Source organism: Brachypodium distachyon, chromosome 1 (genome assembly GCF_000005505.3).
Source record: "Brachypodium distachyon strain Bd21 chromosome 1, Brachypodium_distachyon_v3.0, whole genome shotgun sequence".
NCBI classification, from domain to species: domain Eukaryota; kingdom Viridiplantae; phylum Streptophyta; class Magnoliopsida; order Poales; family Poaceae; genus Brachypodium; species Brachypodium distachyon.
The window spans coordinates 13844303-13863598 of NC_016131.3; the positions used below are offsets into that span (position 1 = coordinate 13844303).

Consider the following 19296-nt stretch of genomic DNA (forward strand, 5'->3'; position numbering starts at 1 on the left):
TGTTAAGAAACATACATATTTAATTAATCAAATTGAGGTTTTAGGAATGCGTGCGTGGCTCGTGTTATGGGACGGAGGGAGTATTGTATATGCCATCTTGAGACAGATGATGTTGCAGAGTGCTCCTGTTGAATGTCTCTTCTGAGAAAAATAAATGAAAGGAATATGCACCTTAGAAAATCGCATCTCATGATCTCCTCACCATTTTGTATCTGGTGTAATAACTGCAGACGTGAGCGGGTGTGGTGGGCCGGCGAAGCGGAACGGAGCAGGCCGCCTTCTCGGTCGATGTGCTCCCAAATCCATGTCACTTGCGGCCCATATACTTCCAGTTCTCGGCCCAACCCTACGGCTCGGCCCACCGAGAGAGATCGGTCCTTCTCGGCCCAAATAAGCCGCTTCCCATGCCGTGGTGTCCTCCTCGGCTCCTCCCGCTCGCTCCATCTTCCCCCAGTTCAAAGAAACGAGCAAAACCCCACCCACCTTCCTCTTCCAGGATCCGCGTTCCTGCCGTAAACCATTCGCTCGATTTCGATCTCCAGATCTGCTGTTGAATGCGCGATTGATCCGCGCGCCGGCCCGATTCCTCGACCGTCGCAAGAAGCGTCCTCTCCTCTCCCTCCGGTTCCCGCAGGTCCGCGCGACTCCTCCTTCTCCTCTTCTCCTGCCTTGATCTCGATGCTGCTACGTTTCTAGGCTGGTTAGTTTCGGCAATCCCGGGGGTGGATTCGGTGAATTTTCTGGTGGGAGACTGTGAATTCCGGGGTGGGCTTCGGTTTGGTTCGTGCGCCGTTGGTTCATACTTGTTCTGCCTGTGTCTGCGTGTGTGTGTATGTAACCTGTTCGACCAATTGCCTGACCCAGCTCCGCTGGATCGGCTAGTATGTGTGCGTACGTGCTAGTTGGGTTTCTTCCAGAAGTATTCGTGACTCCTGCAATTTTGGTTCACATGTATGAAAGTCTACTGTTTCGAACCCCTTTGTTGATTTATTCGTTCATGATGTATGTTCCTCTACTGTTTTAAGCCCCCATGTTGTTTCATTCATGTCTACTCCCTCAAGTAACGATATGGTTTAACATTAGGCTTCCCTAGAATCATATTTGCAGACCCAGTGTCGTGGTTGAGCATTACTCCCTCCATTTCACAAAGAATGGCACGCACGCATTTCAAAATTTTGCTTTGACCAACAATTAGACTAATGATTTGAGGCTTATGTGTTACCAAAATTATATCATTAGATTCGTATTTTAAAAACCTTTCCAACGATATAAAATTTGTAACATATAATCTACATACAATTGGTCTAATCGTTGGTCAAAGTTTGACTTCGAAAAGCGTGGGCGCCATTCTTTGTGAAATGGAGGGAGTATTGTTTACTATATACTCCGTAGTTCATTTTCTGAGGAAGATCTGATCTGTGTAGGAACTCGTCCTTGGAGGGGTGGAGGGCTCTGTGAGTCTCCAACAGTTCCCCAAGATGAGAAGATTCTTCTTCTTCGGATCCTCCACGGGGAACGAGGGGAATGAGAATGGGACGCCGGGTGATGATGGCAAGAGTAAGAGTAAGTACAAGAAGACATTGGAGGAGGCTGAGGGCAATGGCAATTCCAGTTCCAGTTCCAACCACCCCACAGCAAGGATATCTAGGTCGAGAAGCCGTCGTGAGAAACTAAAAGATGAGGAACCGTCCAATCCGAAGCAGCTCAGGAGGAGCATGTCATTCTCCGCGGCTACCAACAGCTGCTTGAGGGAACGGAGCTTCAGCTTCTCGGGTGATGTTGCTGGTTCTTTGTACCATGAACCTGATGCGCCTCGCCATGCTGAAGATGTCAAGTAAGTTTTTGGACTACATGATGATTGTTGTCAATACTCGACTCCACAAAATCTAGGATGTTTACCGTGCTTATTGATCAAACAGTATGTGTCATTGACATCCCGTGGTCTTGCTCTTTCCATGCTAGTAAAGACAAGAAAAGGAAAATAAAACACCTCAGGATATGTTCATTATGTTTTACTCATTTCATCTCATGAGCTACTATTGTAAACTCTTAATTATCTGGCAGTCTCTTGTTGCAAATTGTCCAGTTTCAATGCACATGCAGCTTCTCTTAGGCACCGTTCACCGCTCCATTACTTGTACTACATAAATCGCACATCATTATTTTCTTCTATGATTATTTTATGCTTAAATATTGTTCTCGTGATTAAGTTCCATTTTATCTATGGCAGTTCTATATTGTATCTATAACAGTCGTCGTGATAAAAATTTCATCCCAACTTATTCTGATTATTTACTTGCAGTCACTATGCATGGTCACCAGAAAGGCATTCTGCATTAAGACAATACTCGATAAAGGTTCCAAAAGCACATTCAGTCCTGGAAACTGATTCTCCTCGTTCAAGATGTCATTCATGCTCAACAGGTCACTCTCCTCCTACCTCTCCTGTTGCCCTGCGATGCAGGTCGACGAGATTCAGCAAGAATGAAGTGCTAGATCGATACATTGATGGAGAGCAGGAAGCTGCAATCCAATATGAGAAGCGGAACCAGAACTCTCCCACCAGATCTGTGGTCTCGAATTCAAGAAGGCCACCTCGACCCCATCATTTGCCAAAATCAATGAAAGAGAGCCTTGAGACCTACTCAAATGTGGATGATGGCTATGTCCACCAATTTGCTCAAGAGTGTACAGGTAACTCTTGCAAGATTACAGCTCCGCACGATGCAAGTAAACATCATGCAACTGTTTCGGATGATTTTGGGAGATATCCACATTTGGAAGATTACAAATCAGAAAGTGTTCCATCTGTTGAAGATATCTATGAGGATTTCCAAGATATGCAACCTTCAAATGTCATTCATGATGGCCCCCAGTATTTCCATGATAATGACTTGGGGTCTGCACTAGAGGGGCAAGAAACTGATGACAAGTTGCTTCAAAGGGCAAAAGAAGTTGAAGAGAGGTTCATAGACCCTTCTGCAGACAGTTACGAGCTTAACATGTCCAGTTATAGGCGACTACGGTCAAATGACATGTTCCAATTAATTCAGTGTTTGACTGAAGATAGGAGACAGCTAGCAGAAGAACTGTCTTCGCAGATAAAGGCACGCCTTACAGAAAGGTTTGCTGCCAAAGAGCGGTACAAAGAATCAATGAAAGAATTGGACATCCGAACTAGAAGGCTGGAGAAGGAGAAGACTGAAGTACAAAGTGCTTTGGAGAGAGAGATCGACAGAAGGTCAAATGATTGGTCAGCCAGGCTTTTAATGTTTCAATCTGAAGAAGAGAGACTACGTGAACGGGTGAGAGAACTTGCAGAGAAGAATGTCTCATTTCAGAGAGAGCTCACTTCTCTTGAAGCAAATAGAGTTGATTCTGCTGATAAGGTTGCAAGTTTAGAAACGCAAAACATAAAGCTAGCCGATGAGCTAGAGAAAGTCAGAAACGAGCACACTAATCTCCATAATTCTTCAGTAGATTTGCATGCTCAGTTTGCCAAAGCTTCAGAAGAAAAGGATCATATCAGGGAATTCTTGAAAGATAAGGAAGCTGATAACAAGGCATTGCATCAAGTGATTGCAAAGTTACAAACAATATGCAATGAACAAGAAAAGACAATCGCTGGTTTGAGACAGGGATACAGTTCTGAATTAGATAAGAAATCTACTGAGTTCAGCAGTGAGAAAAAGAATAGGATGCAGATGGAACTAATTAGACTGACAGGAGTTGAGCAGAAGTTGAGAGCTGAAGTCCAATCTCGTCATCTTGAAGCAGAATCTCTTAGGCAGGAGAATATTGCACTCCTGAATCGTATACAAAGTACTGAAAATGGATCAACCCTTAGCTCAATTCGTCTTGACCAGGAGCTTCAAGCCAGAGTGGACAATTTGCAGTTACAAGGCTTGTCGTTGCTTGATAAGACTAGCCAACTTTGCACCAAATTGTTGGACCTCGTGAAATGCAGGAGGCATGAAAATGAACATGACAGTGATATCGATGCATTAGATTACACATTAGAGTTCCAGGGCATCAGAGGAGGAATTGATAATCTGAAACGAAGTTTGCGATCAATCAATGATGTGCTCACTGAGAAGCAAAAATTGAAAGAACAATCTGGAGACTCTGCAGTTGGAGGTAGCACCCCCATGGGGCAGAAGGATGAGTTATATCTGGTAAGAAAGCAAGCAATTAAATTATTTTTCATTACACTATCCTCTCCATTAGGAACAAGAACCATAGATGTTTTTGAGAATGTTTTTAGCATGAAACTGTGACATAATATATTTTTTATTCGGTATCTCTAGTGAATCGAGTCAAATCAGGAGCTGCTTAAACTATTATAGAATCTTAACATGTTTCAACAGGTGCATATCCCTGATCCGATATTTCCCATCTTTGTTCTGTTCTTAATGTAGGATAACTCTGAATTCAAGTTGAAAGAAGAGTCTCTTCTGAATAGAGTACTTAAGGAGGCACTTTTGTCAAAGGAACTTGACATTGAACAATTGCGGTCAGACGTGGCATCTTTGCTCCGTATCCAACATGTCATGAGAAATGAGGTCCAGAGAGTCCAGGATGAACTATCTTGCATTACCCACAAGGCTAAGCATCTGGAGCTTCAGGTAACATCCTATCCTTATTCCCTAAGAAGCAAGCATTTCATTCTTTTTGTGTGCTGAAAGGTGGATTTGTACAATTTAGCTGCTTGTTTACCTTCAGCTAGCCGTGGACATCTTAGAAGCTGTTTGATGCATAATTCTATGTTTGTGCAACACTAATTGTGACATTTTTTTTCCAATTTATTCTTGAGCATCTGCAGCTAGTCTGTATTCTTTGTTTGCTTACATATTATTTCTTGCACCTACCAGGGTTCGAAGAAAGACGAGTCCATCGACCAAATCCAGCAGGATTTCCAAGAATCTGCCAAGGAGCTAAGTGCCCTTAGAGGACAGCTGAAGATAGTAACCGACGAAAGGGACCTCTCGTGGCAGGAATCCAAGCAGCTTCGCAAGACGACCAGCATCATGCAGAACGAGATCGTCTCGCTGAAGAAGGAGGTGGAATCCCTTGAAGAAGACATCCTCGTCAAGGAGGGCCAGATCTCCATATTGCAAGACAACATCTACAAGCCGCCGCTGGACTTCATCTGCAGCCCCAGAACAATGAAACAATTCGATATGGAGTGAAAAGAAAAGAGTGAATTCCATTTTTGACACTTAAGTTTCAGGTTTTTGACAGCTTTGACCCCATTTAGTAAAATTTTCATTTTTTGACCCCATTTAACAAAAGTTTTACCACAAATGACCCCATTTAATTTTTTTAAACCTCATTGTTCGGTCTGAATGCATATATCTGCTGCAAACAAAGAGGAGCTAGCGAGATCTTAGTATGTCTTCCGATAATCATGTCTGAGATAACGAAATTAACTTGTGCTAATGCCCGCAGAAGATTCAACATCCTTTTTCTAGTGTCTTGTTGCACGACATGATTACCATGGCATTCAGCGCATTTAAATGGGGTCATCTGTTGCAAAACTTTTGCTAAATGGGGTCAAAAAGCGGAAATTTCACTAAATGGGATCAAAGTTGTCAAAAAACTGAAACTTAGGGGTCAAAAATGAAATTCACTCAAAAGAAAAAGAACCTGCATACAGACAGAACCTAAGAATGTTTTACGGTCAGCAGCAGAGCTCTTACAGCATGAAAACAGAGGTAGATCAACCGATGCCTGACTGTCCATAGTGTGTCCATATGATATATATGACATGATATGTTTCTACAAGTATCTTCAGTACACCATAGCTATATATATTTGCAGAATTGCAGACGATGAACCTAATTAATTGCACCTTCTGTAAGGCTTTGCATGCATACATAATAATGTGGCGATCGATGAACCATTAATCAGTCTCTTCTTTGTTGTTGTTCACTTGTCAGTTGTGACTCTGTATATACATCGCCGCAGCCGCGCTGTAGAAGATTGGTGTCAACGTTGCTTGAAAGCCTCAGACAGGGACTCACAGGACTTGCATATGTATACGACATGTGCGACCGAGCAGTACTTGAGTACGGTTCCCGATAATTATCGGATCGATCTGTGTTAGTATGACTGTATGAAAATCTAACACGTAATTAAAATTGATTTTTGTGAACAAGTGGGAGACGACAGTATCGCAGTCAGCATTTAACGACACGACCGCGGGAGCTCTGACCGCTATTATATTACACGTATAGATACATGTATGCACGTATTTTTCTTTGGTTATGATCTTGTGACAGGAACTGGGATTAATGCTTGCAGTCGTGTCACAACTCACAAGCCCAGAGTCAAAACCACGCTGTCTCTCGATGCCTACTTGCATAGCTTGGCCTTCTTCAGCATACAACTCAAATATATATACTCACTTCACCTAACAAATGATGTCTCAACTTTAACTAAATTTAAATGTATTTATACACTAAGTCATGTCTAGATATATTTAAATTTTGACAAATTTATATACTCCTCCGTCCAACGAAAGATGTTTTAACTTTAACCAAACTTGAATGCATCTATACACCGAGTCATGTCTATCAAATTTTGACAAACTTAGACATTTTTTTAGAAGTAGTCAGTATAATATTTGGTGAGAACGGCGGCATGAACGCCACGCATAGTGCTTAGCTAGCTAGCTGCTGTCCAGACGAGAAGACGAGAGAAGCTCTGTCAGAACAGTTCCAGAGCTCGATCCTCCAGGGAGCCATGGCGACCGTGGGATGGCTGCTGCTGCTGATCATCGTCTTCTTCCTCCTCCTCCCTCCGGCGGCCCTGCTCCTCGTCGTCGCCGCCGGCCGCCGCGCCACCGCGAGCCGCGTGAGCGCGCACTTCGCGTGGCCGTCGTCGTCGGCGGCCATGGACGCGCGGCGGCGGGGGCGGAAGCGGTACGCGAGCTGGAGCAAGGCGGCGCCGGAGCAGCGGGAGCAGGAGCTGCGCGTGAAGCTCTACAGGAGCTCTTCTTCGTCTTCTTCTTCTTCTTCTCCGGCGCCGGTGGAGGAGAAGGTGGAGTGCGTGGTGTGCCTGAGCGGCGTGGAGGAAGGCGACGAGACGCGGGAGCTGGCGTGCCGCCACGTGTTCCACCGCGCGTGCCTCGACGCGTGGCTGGCCCGCCCGCCCGCCACGTGCCCGCTCTGCCGCGCCAGGCTGTCGTCGGCGGCGACGCCGGAGTCGGACTCGGACTGGGAGGAGGAGGCGGACTCCGACCTGGTGCTGCTCATGGCGTACGTGCAGGGAACCGGCGGCGGCAGAGGCAGCTGGTTCTGGTCGCCATGAGCGGTCGCCACGTGTAACGCTCTCGTGACACGTCGGCCCGTGCTGCGTGTGCACGTGTCTTCCACCGGCGGCCGATATGGCTCTTTTGCTCTTTGTAGCTCCTTTTTTATTTTCTTTTTCTTTTTTTTTCAATAGAAGGGCATCTTTGTTTTTGTTTAATTGTGTTTGGCACAGCGGAGGATGGTTGAATAGATGTGGCACGATATGGAAAAAAAAGAGCTTATAGTCTGGACATGGGCGTTGCGGCGTTGCCACGAAGTACTCCCATGATCCTGACGAGTGCCCACGTTTTCACCGCTGCTCCGACGTGTGTCCAGACTCCAGACTAATCTCTCTCTCGATCTTAACGGGCCGGCCTTTCTTCTCGGGCAGATGGGGTTGCATATCAATGGGCTTTGGGCCCAACTGACCCCAGTTGCGCAACTCTCCTCCACGTACCATAAATTCAAAATGTACTGCGGGTCGGCTCTGTTTGTAACTGGCCAATCTAATCCAAATCTCATCCTCTTTGGATTCAGTTGAACCAAAGCCAGCCCGTTAAAATAAACAGAAAACAACAGCAACCTACACAGACCTTATTTTTTTCAAAAAAACCTAAGCAGACCTTAAAGCAAAAATCATCTAGAGCTTCGGTTGTTTATCACACACCCTCTAATCCAAATTAGTTGTTGCAGTTTTTTTTTTCAAAATGAGCGAACCTGCACACCGAAAACAAGTCTAGACACATGCGTATTTAGACCAAATGTAACCATATTAAATTTGGATCCGAGGGAGTAGTTGTTTCGTAACTATTTTTTACCCTTTAATTGTTTCCAGACTCTTTCAGTTGCTTTGAAACCCTCCCCCGCAAAAAAAAAAGAAACCATATGCCCCTCTTTTACCTCGTTTATCGCGGGTCACTTTCTCTTGGTACAGCGGATATGCACGTTGCTATAAAACTTCTATTTACCGACAGTTGCTTTCGAAGTTTACCACATTTGTCAGATTTAGCACGATATGAATGGATTCTTATACAAATCCAAGTCCAGACGGAGAGAGTACTTCATTTAGCATATTTAGCAGGACGTATGCATTAATTTACCTCATTTATATGCAAGATTTAATTTACCTCATTTATTTCTGATCATTTATTTCGTTTAGCAGGATATGCATGAATATATGCATTAATTTACCTTATTTAGCAGATTTAATTAGCAGGATGTATGCATTAATTGCTTTGAAACTTTCCAAGATATGTATTAGTTATTTTACCTCATTTATTTTTGATCATTTTACCTCATTTAGCAGGATATGCACGCACGCATGCATTAGTTTACCTCGTTAGAAATCTTTTTTTGCCTTCAAAATTTGACCAAATAATAATAAAAGATACATGGGCTCCCACACAAACTCCTTAATTACCAAATCATCATAGATATGCAAGATTGCCGGGCCATTTAATTTAAAATATTAAGGCCTATCACTAGTGGGATGAGTATAAATTAAGGATACCGGGCAATGGACACTCCATCGCAGCCATCATCTTCTTCCTTGCGACCTCGAGCTAGGTGTCTAGGACTTCTCCAATGGTGTCGTTGACCAATCGCTTCCTCCCACTTCTCTTGCTGTCCACCCTCGCCGTGGCTCCTATATTCTGCTATGTCAATCCTACTCGAGCCACTAAAATGGCGCACCAAGATACCACAGGAATCTCTGGCTATCTCACTTATATTGTCCTCGTCGAACCACCACCCATGAAAATCACCGAAGATGAGCGCCACCAGTGGTACCAGTCGTTCTTGCCGATCTTATGTGTCGGCGAATCTGGCAAGGCACGTCTTGTACACTCCTACACCGAGGTCTTCGATGGCTTTGCCTCAAGGCTCACCAACGATGAGCTCGGTGTGGTGGCCAAGAAGCCAGGGTTCGTGCGTGCTTTCCCTGATAGAAAGCGGCAGCTCATGACCACGCACACACCGAAGTTCCTCAGGCTAAGGAATGGTACCGGATTCTGGAGTGAGGCTCGCTACGGGAAGGGAGTCATCATCGGGTTGCTCGACACCGGCATCCATGCAACACACCCCTTCATCGGGCTGCTCGACACCGGCATCCATGCAACACACCCTTCCTTCGACGACCATGGCATACCGCCAGCCCCGAAAAGGTGGAAGGGTTCATGCAAAGGCTCCGCAACCCGATGCAACAACAAGATCATTGGTGCCAGATCATTTATTGGAGGCGATTCTGAAGATTCTCTGGGCCATGGAACACACACCTCTTCCACGGCTGCCGGGAATTTTGTGAGTAATGCATCGTTGAATGGGCTCGGTGTAGGAACCGCCGCCGGGATTGTGCCCGGTGCACATATCTCCATGCACAAGGTGTGCACTGATGATTCCTGTGAAGATTCAGATGTATTAGCCAGCCTCGACATGGCCATCAAGGATGGGGTGGACGTGCTCTCACTTTCCATTGGCATGGGCAATGATACTTTAGATAAGAACGTCGTCGCCATCGGTGCATTCAGTGCCATATCGAAGGGCATTATTGTTGTGTGTGCAGGTGGCAACGAAGGCCCTGCTATGTCCTCGACCACCAATGATGCGCCATGGTTGCTCACGGTCGCCGCCGGCACGGTGGATCGGAGCTTCAGCGCCGATGTTCATCTCAACAACGCCGATAAAATCAGCGGAGAAGCACTTAACCAGGTTGCAAAGTTGAGCTCGATGCCATACCCTCTCCACCATGACAAGAAACAACGAAGCTGCAATTATGATAGTTTTGATGGCCTCGCCGGAAAGATCCTGGTTTGCGAGTCCAAGGAACCTATGCCTCAAATCTACAACATAACACATAATGGCGTGGCCGGTGCGATATTGGTAAACACCGTGACCGATGGATACACCCTTATGCTTCAAGACTATGGCTCTGGTGTGGTGCAGGTGACGGCTGCCGATGGTCTTTCCATCCTAAATTATGTGACATCAGTGAGCAATCCCACTGCCACTTTCACATACAACAACACATTTCTTGGTGTCCATCGAGCCCCGGTTGTCGCATTGTTCTCTTCCCGGGGTCCAAGCCTTGTCAGCCCCGGCGTGCTCAAGCCGGACATCATGGCGCCGGGGCTCAACATCCTCGCAGCATGGCCGCCAAAAACGAAGGATGAGTCGGCGGTTTTCGATGTCATTTCTGGCACATCCATGGCAACACCGCACGTCAGTGGCGTTGCAGTGCTAATCAAGGGCATCCATCCTGACTGGTCACCGGCAACCATCAAGTCGGCCATCTTGATGACATCAGATGCCCTTGACAATGCCGGCGGACCAATCATGGACGAGCAACACCGCAAAGCTAGTGCATACGCCACTGGTGTCGGCCATGTCAACGCGGCGCGAGCCGCCGAACCAGGCCTAGTGTATGACCTAGGCGTTGCCGACTACGCCGGCTACATCTGTGCACTCCTCGGCGACAAGGCGCTGTCGGTCATCGTGCGCAACTGGAGCATGACTCGCAAGAATCTGCCCAAGGTCTCCGAGGCACAACTAAACTACCCATCGATAACAGTGCCGCTGAAGCCGACGCCGTTCACGGTTCACCGAACAGTGACAAACGTCGGTCCAGCAAAGTCGACATACACAGCGATGGTGGAGTCGCCGAGCTCATTGACGGTACGCGTCTCCCTGAAGACGTTGGCGTTCTCCAAGCTCGGAGAGAAGAAGACGTTTAGCGTGTCGGTGAGCGGCCACGGTGTGGACGGACACAAACTCTTTTCCCAGGGGAGCCTCAGCTGGGTGTCGGGGAAGCATATCGTGAGAAGCCCGATTGTCGTCGTTGCTAAACTCGGTGAATCGCCGCCGAGTGTCTAGGCCTGTCATGGGAAAAAAAGCTCTCTCTTGCGAGATTAATTATGCAAGTTTAGTAATAAAATTTAAGAGTGTCTAATTAGAAGTCTATTGTCTTCCATTTGGTCATCCGAGTATCAATAGACTTATTTTCAATCATGTCTTGTGAGACTTTACAAGTCAATTGTCTTCCATTTCGTCAGCTGTCAGATAAATATTCCAACATTTTCTAGACCATCTTCATATAACAGCCCACCGTATTTCATCAGTCATGTTTTTAGGCGAAGACCACAATACAGGCTTAAAAAAGAAGGCAGAGATTGCAGCAGCAAGAGGCTGCATGAGCGCAACAGACACAAGCTGATGATCAGTTGATCACTGCATTCCTTGCACACACACATATAGAAAAGAGTCGGTTTTGATTAATTAGCTGTTGTTCTTCTTCTTCCTCTCACTTAGCATTCCATCGATCCCAATGTACAGAGTTCCTAAACGCCTTAAAAGAGAGTCTTCATTGCTGGCTAGTACTACGTACGTACGTACGTACTATGAACATTGGCGGCGGCGCCACCGGGTTCCAGGCGACCTTGAACTCTGGGCAGAAAAGATGTACAAAGCTACTACTGCAGGCAATCCAAAGTGTACCGCGGGCCGGTTCTGTTTGTAATTGGCCAATCCAATCCAAATCTCATTCTGTTTGGATTCAGTTGAACCAAAGCCAGCCCGTTGAAATAGACACCATTCTCTCTAAAAAACACGAACAAACTAAGCAGACCTTATTTTCTAAAAAAAAAGCTAAGCAGACCTTGGATCAAAATTATCTATAGCTTTGGTATAGCGGATATAGCTGGAGATACACGCATTGGTTGCTCCAAAACTTCTATTTACCGCCGGTTGCTTTGAAAATTTACCTCATTTGTTGGATTTAGCACCCCTGACAGCTCTCTAGGTTCTAGACTTATCAGTAGTCTATCATTTAAGCTTGGGCCAGGATGTCACAGGCAACGCCCCTCAATTAGGAGACCGGCGTCCTCTTGGCACACGCACATGTCTGCACACCTGACATGCACAAGCCCATGTAACCGCGAGGGTCGGTTCTGGATATGAATGGATTAATTTAGTACCTCATTTAACATATTTAGCAGGATATGTATGCCTTAGTTGCTTCCAAACCTTCATTCAGAAGATTTAGCAGGATATGCATGAGTGCATTAGTTTACCTCATTTAGCAGATTTAGCAGGATGTATGCATTAATTGCTTTGAAACTTTCCACGATATGCATGATTTAATCCACCTCATTTATTTTTGATCATTTCACCTCATTTAGCAGGATATGCACGCATGCATGCATTACTTTACCACATTAGAAATCTTTATTTGCCTTCAAAATTTGACCAAATAATAATAAAATATACCTGTGCTCCCACACAAACTCCTTAATTACGAAATCATCATAGATATGCAACATTGCCGGGCCATTTAATTGAAAATATTAAGGCCTATCACTAATGGGATGAGTATAAATTAGGGATACCGGGCAATGGACACTCCATCGCAGCCATCATCTTCTTCCTTGCGACCTCAACCTAGGTGTCTAGGACTTCTCCGATGGTGTCGTTGACCAATCTCTTCCTACCACTTCTCTTGCTCTCCACCCTCACCGTGGCTGTCAATCCTACTCGAGCCACTGAACTGGTGCACCAAGATGTCACGGGAACCTCTGGCTATCTCACTTATATTGTCCTCGTCGAACCACCGCCCACGAAAGTCACCGAAGACGAGCGCCACCGGTGGTACGAGTCGTTCTTGCCGAGCTCACGTGTCGGCGAATCTGGCGAACCACGTCTTATACACTCCTACACCGAGGTATTCGACGGCTTTGCCGCAAGGCTCACCAATGCCGAGCTCAGTGCGGTGGCCAAGAAGCCAGGGTTCGTGCGCGCTTTCCCTGACAGAAAGCGGCAGCTCATGACCACGCACACACCGAAGTTCCTCGGGCTAAGGAATGGTACCGGATTCTGGAGTGAGGCTCGCTACGGGAAGGGAGTCATCATCGGGCTGCTCGACACCGGCATCCATGCAACACACCCTTCCTTCGATGACCATGGCATACCACCAGCCCCCAAAAGGTGGAAGGGCTCATGCAAAGGCTCTGCAGCCCGATGCAACAACAAGATCGTTGGTGCCAGATCATTTATTGGAGGCGATTCCGAAGATTCTTTGGGCCATGGAACACACACATCTTCCACGGCTGCCGGAAATTTTGTGAGTAATGCGTCCTCGAATGGGCTCGGTGCAGGCACGGCGGCCAGAATTGCCCCCGGCGCACATATCTCCATGTACAAGGTGTGCAATGAGAAATCATATAAAGAATCAGCTATAGTGGCCGGCCTCGACATGGCTATCAAGGATGGGGTGGACGTGCTCTCTCTTTCCATTGGCCCCCTCAATGCTTCTCGTTTCGATAAGGATATCGTCGCCATCGGCGCATTCAGCGCCGTGTCCAAGGGCATTATTGTCGTGTGCGCAGGTGGCAACGAAGGCCCTGCTATGTCCTCGATCACCAATGATGCGCCATGGTTGCTCACGGTTGCTGCAAGCACGGTGGATCGGAGCTTCAGCGCCGATGTTCATCTCAACAACACCAATAAAATCAGCGGAGAAGCACTTAACCAGGTTGCAAAGTTGAGCTCAAAGTCGTACCCTCTCCACTACGACAAGATGCAACGTAACTGCGAGTATGATGGTTTAGATGGCCTCACCGGAAAGATGCTGGTTTGCGAGGCCACCGAATCTATGCCTCAACTCTACCACATAACAGATAAGGGTGTGGCCGGTGTGGTACTGATAAACAACGTGACCGATGGCTACACCCTTATGCTTCTAGATTATGGTCCTGGTGTGGTACGGGTGATGACTGCCGACGGTGTTGCCGTCCTAAATCACATGATGTCGGCGAGCAATCCCACTGCCACTTTCACGTATAGCAACACATGGTTTGGTGTCAGTCCGGCCCCGGTTGTTGCATCGTTCTCTTCCCGAGGTCCAAGTGTTGTCAGTCCTGGCGTGCTCAAGCCAGCTTGGCGCCGGGGCTCAACATCCTCGCAGCATGGCCGCCAAGAACGAGGGATGCATCGCCAGTTTTCCACATCACTTCTGGCACATCCATGGCAACACCACACGTCAGTGGCGTTGCGGCCTTAATCAAGGGCATCCATCCTGACTGGTCACCGGCTGCCATCAAGTCGGCCATCCTGACGACATCGGATGCCCTCGACAATATCCTTGGCCCAATCGTGGACGAGCAACATGGCAAAGCCAGTGCGTACGCGACCGGTGCCAGCCATGTGAACCCAGCACGAGCTGCTGACCCTGGTCTAGTGTATGACCTAGGCATTACCGATTATGCCGGCTACATTTGTGCGCTCCTTGGCGACAATGCGCTATCAGTCATCGTGCGCAACTCGAGCATGGCCTGCAAGAATCTACCCAAGGTCTCCGAGTCAGAACTGAACTACCCAACGATAACAGTGACGTTGACGTCGACGCCATTCACGGTACACCGAACAGTGACGAATGTCGGCCCGGCAAAGTCGACATACACCGCCAAGGTGGAGGCGACAAGGTCACTGACGGTACGCGTCTCCCCAGAGACGCTGGTGTTCTCCAAGCCCGGGGAGAAGAAGACGTTCACTGTGTCAGTGAGCGGCCACGGCATGGACCCACACATACCCTTCTCTTAGGGGAGCCTGAGCTGGGTGTCGGGCAAGCATGTCGTGCGAAGCCGGATCGTCGCCGTTGCTAAACTCGGCAAATCACCTTCGTCGTAACAGAGTGTCTAGGTCTGCCATGGAAGGGGAAAAAAATCAGAGCTCTCTGTTCTAAGATTATACAAGTTTATTAATAAAATCTAAGATGTCTAATTACAACATAACAGCCCACCAGATTTCATCAATCATGTTTTTAGGCGAAGACCACAAGACATGCTTAAAAAGAAGGCAGAGATTGCAACCGCAGCAAGAGGCTGCATGAGCGAAACAGACACAAGCTGATGATCAGTTGATCACTGCATTTCTTGCAGACACACATATATGAAAAGAGTTGGTTTTGATTAATTAGCTGATGTTCTTCTTCTTCTCACTTAGCATTCCATCCCAAAGTACAGAGTTCCTAAACGCCCTAAAAGAGAGTCTTCATTGCTGGCTAGTACTACATACGTACGTACTATGAACATTGGCGGCGGCGTCGCCGGGCCGTCAGATTCGAGAATCAGAAGGAGGCCGAGATGGTCCGCCGGAGCTGGAGCTGGTGCTGGAGCTGCTTCTCCGGCTCGGGCTCCGGTTCCGGCACGTACTGCACCACCATGGACTCCGGCCGGGTCACGTAATGCACCACCATTGGCTCCAGCCTCTGCAACATGGGCTCCGGCCGGGTCACGCACTGCACCTGCACCATTGGCTCCAGCCTCTGCAAAACAATCACCAAATGCAGCCACACCAAGAAGAAGAAGATGGAGAAGAAACTTAGATGTCGTTGCACATTACTAGTAGTACTTAATTAGTTGTATCTGATGGAGATACTTTGATTCACAGTGTTTAGATGTGTTGTGATGCTCCAATCGCATATTTCAGCAACGTTTTTGTTTCGATTAAAAGAAAAGATCAATTGCGTTGCGCTGTTGATTTGTTGACAGAAAGCTGGCCATCTTAGGGAAATGTGGGTCGATCTTATCCAAATTAGGCACTGATTAAGACGTCTAATCTGCCAGGTTACACTAAACTGACTAAACAGCATCAAACACTTCAACATTCATGTCTATTCTATGTACACATCAGCACACATAAGACAGACTAGACGGCTCCCAAATTCCAATCACTATTTCTTTTTTGTAAACGATGATATGATCGGTTTCCACTATCAGAAGATAACGGAAAACATCCAGTTTTACCCACGAATTCCAATCACTATGCTGCAAGAATTTTTAAGGAAAGATCAGATATTAGAAGCTTGCCAATCCTAATCCTTGTTCTAATCCTAATGCTGTCAAAACAGAGCATTGTTGCCTCTTTCAAGCAAGCAGGTCTGGAGCTAGCCAGCCAACATATCTAGGCAGTACAACTGTAGTAGTACAACACAATCAAAATGCATTCTTGTTTGGTCTTTGACTAGAAAATGACATTTTGTTTCAAACTGTCTACTAGTACAGTACCATAACACAGAAGAGGGATTTTTTTTTTTTGAAAAGAGAAGAGGAATTTTTGTAATTTTACCTTGAGCTCCTTGAGACGCCTGTTCTCCTCCTCCAGGCGCGAGACCTTGTTCTCCAGCTCGTTCATGTAGGCCTGCAACGGCGACGAATCCGTGAAAAAAGAAGCGATTTTTCTTCTTCTTTTCTTTTGGGTTGCAAACACTCGATCGATCGATCGATGAAGAAGAAGGCGGCGAGAGAGACCTGCTTCCGGGCCCGGGACCTCGCCGCCGACTCGCGGTTCTTGATCATCCGCTTCTGCCGCCGCTCCACCCCACCGCCGCCTCCGCCTTCGTCTTCCCCTCCGGCGCCGCGCTTCCGCCCGCCGCCAGCATGCGACGGCGAGAGGAACCCTCCTCCTCCGCCGCCGCCATGGCCAAACACCGGCAATGACCGCGGCGGCGGGTGGTACTGACGCAGCAGCCAATGCGCGCCGCCGCCGTCTACGGGGACGCCGGCGCGGGAGAGGAAGTCCTCGAGCGTCATCTCGCCCACCTCCATGGCCGCCGACTGCCGGCCGCGGGCTCCGCTCTCGATGTCGCGCCATACCTCGTCCACCGTCTTCTTCCCCGACCCGGGCCCGGGCCCGCCGCCCGCCGCCGCCGCGGGGAGCACCGTGCGCAGCAGCTCGTCCAGGTTCATGCTCCGCAGCGGCGACCCCAGTCGGCTCTCCACCTCGTTCAGCGTCAGCCCGTACACCGCCCCCTGCCGTCCGCCGCCGCCGCCGCCGCCGCCCAGGGACGCCATTGTCTGAACTCCCATCCAAACTCCCCTTTACCACGCACGTGTCACGATCAGCTCAAGCTGCAAACAAAACAAAGCCAGAGAAACGAAATCAATGCCGCAAGCAAAGAGACACATGTCCAAAATCACCACTCGCTCCAGGCAGCCCAACGGAAAGAAATCTCAATCGTGCCAAGTAAAGCTGGGGGAGATAATCTTGCAAGCAACAGAACAGGGGCAACAGAGAAAGAAAGAATGGCAATTAATCTAGGTGAAGTTCTTGCTTCTTTTACCTCTCAAAGGGACCAGATCAGAATCCGGCGAGGCAGATCAGGCTGGGGCATTAATTTTTAGGATTTGCCGCAAGGAGGGGTTTGGGCACTGGAGGTCTGGGCTAAAAGGGGAGAAGAAGCACAAAACAAAGAGAGAATGGTGGTGAAAGAGAAAGAGAGAGAGAGGAGAGATGGTGCTCTCTTTACAGTGGTACTCCTCCTGCTGCTGCTGCTGCCCAGCAACTTCAACTAGCCAAGGCAGTGTTCCTGTTTCCAGGCTGCATTATATTTTTGGATGAGCTCAACAGTGGAGTGTGTGGACACAGCAGGGAGTGAGTGAGTGAGTGAGAGTGACAGTAATCATGAGTAGGGCAAGTAATAAGAGTGCCAAATGGGCCACACTGGAGGAGGCTCATTTAATCACAAAAGGAGCTGCTTGGGGCTTTTTCTGTTTTGGGATGATGTTATTTGTTTGTCTCAGTGCCAAGGAGCTAGGAACAACAACATCATCCACAAGGAAAATTGTCTGCTCCATTTGTCATCTTTCTGGCAGTTTAGGTCCTGAATTTCTTCTCAGATAACAAAGTATCGTTAAATTTACTTGTTAAATAAATTGAATTTAGCTGGTGTCTTCAGTTAATTTTCATCTATATTACTCCAAGTCATCTCAAGCTGATGTGTTTCCTTTATCTATAATTCAGCTATTCATGGATGGATCTGCTGATCGGCAGATCAGGTGTGTGTGTGTGTTTCTGTTGACTTCTGTAGCAGCACTAGGAGCCAACAACAAAGAGTAGTACTACCATATATATTCATATGATCAAATTAAGTGTAGCCGAGGAATCCATCATATGCCTGCCTGCCTACCAAGCACAGAGAAAGGGACTACTCGAAATGGAATTAACAAGGGACAATGGAATTCAGACAAGGAATATGTACTACAGGGAAGAAATCAATTCCTTGTGTCTCCATTAGCCTAGCACTCGGTACTAATTGCTACTCCACCTATGGTCTACGGAGATGCTAAACCCACCTTAATTCACGGGGAATTTGCTAATTGCAATGATGATTGAGCACGCTTCAATTCATCGGAATTCTTTGTTTATTCATCGATCGGTTCCCGTTGCATCATCTCTCCCTAAAATAAAACAAAACAAAACAAAGAAAGCCTTCGACTTTGCCTTGAAGAATCAACCTTCCAATCAAATCAAAGGCCCGGTGAGCAAAGCCTCTCTTGTAAGCAAAATCCCCTAGCAAAGCTTTATCTGCTAATGATGGTAATTATCACACACACACCCTTGTTTGATCCCTTCCACCAAAGCACAAAAAGAAAAGATCTAGCACTGATCGATGCCAGCTGGGAATTTAGCACCGGTACTAAAATCAAATATTAAATCAGTAAATCACCATGAACTGAAAAGATAATAATTGGCCAAGCAGCTCCTGTGTCGGTACTACCTTGACGGCTGCAGTTATTTGTTTTAAGGACGTACAAAATCTTTATCCTGCTGATGTCTGATCCATTCACGGAATGCTGTACCGATAATTGGCACCTGCTGCCTGCATGCAGCTTTTTATCTGGTTTCTTCAGACCACAACTGGCCAGCGACTCTTCTACTGGTATTATTGAGCTGACCATCTACCATTGCGTTCAAGATTTTACAGCTCCGGTAAGAAAGCTGCAGAAGAAGCAGTGAAAATTTTTTATGCATTGGGTTGGCTGTATGTATTTACTGCTTTGCAGTGCAAGGGCTGAAAGTTTTTTTTTTTGTGGGAGCAGAGGAGGCCCGGGGACGAGGCCGGACGACGCGCCACGTGGTGAGTCCTGACAGGATCCGTGCTTCAGAGCAAAAAGCAGATCTGCATAGAATTAGTGGTGGTGGTTAAGAACGGGTCCCGTGGTTAACCAGCTGGGAG

At 47.3% G+C, this 19296-nt stretch overlaps 4 protein-coding genes and 1 pseudogene across 4 annotated transcripts; 4 read left to right on the forward strand and 1 right to left on the reverse strand.

Annotated features, from left to right (window-relative positions):
* Positions 1 to 434: 434 nt before the first annotated feature.
* LOC100823852 (myosin-4) lies at positions 435 to 5909 on the forward strand. The gene is made up of 5 exons (XM_003562384.4): positions 435 to 634; positions 1425 to 1834; positions 2303 to 4175; positions 4419 to 4625; positions 4872 to 5909. The coding sequence occupies exons 2-5, from the start codon at positions 1479 to 1481 to the stop codon at positions 5187 to 5189; spliced, it is 2754 nt and encodes a 917-aa protein (XP_003562432.1). The 5' UTR covers positions 435 to 634; positions 1425 to 1478; the 3' UTR covers positions 5190 to 5909.
* A 649-nt stretch (positions 5910 to 6558) lies between these two features.
* Positions 6559 to 7808, forward strand: LOC100821449 (E3 ubiquitin-protein ligase Os03g0188200). The gene has a single exon (XM_003559723.3). It carries the CDS (start codon positions 6745 to 6747, stop codon positions 7309 to 7311), a length of 567 nt encoding a protein of 188 aa, XP_003559771.1. The 5' UTR covers positions 6559 to 6744; the 3' UTR covers positions 7312 to 7808.
* Positions 7809 to 8876: 1068 nt separating this feature from the next.
* LOC100821759 (subtilisin-like protease SBT1.6) lies at positions 8877 to 11159 on the forward strand. Its single transcript, XM_003559724.1, has one exon. The coding sequence runs from the start codon at positions 8877 to 8879 to the stop codon at positions 11157 to 11159; it is 2283 nt and encodes a 760-aa protein (XP_003559772.1).
* Positions 11160 to 12744: 1585 nt separating this feature from the next.
* On the forward strand, positions 12745 to 15060 carry LOC100822071 (annotated as a pseudogene).
* A 166-nt stretch (positions 15061 to 15226) lies between these two features.
* LOC100822382 (ABSCISIC ACID-INSENSITIVE 5-like protein 5) lies at positions 15227 to 17633 on the reverse strand. Its single transcript, XM_014901768.2, has 4 exons — positions 17401 to 17633; positions 16589 to 17188; positions 16407 to 16478; positions 15227 to 15603 (listed from the first exon to the last, which is right to left on the reverse strand). Exons 2-4 carry the CDS (start codon positions 17144 to 17146, stop codon positions 15406 to 15408), a joined length of 828 nt encoding a protein of 275 aa, XP_014757254.1. The 5' UTR covers positions 17147 to 17188; positions 17401 to 17633; the 3' UTR covers positions 15227 to 15405.
* Between the last annotated feature and the right edge of the window lie 1663 nt (positions 17634 to 19296).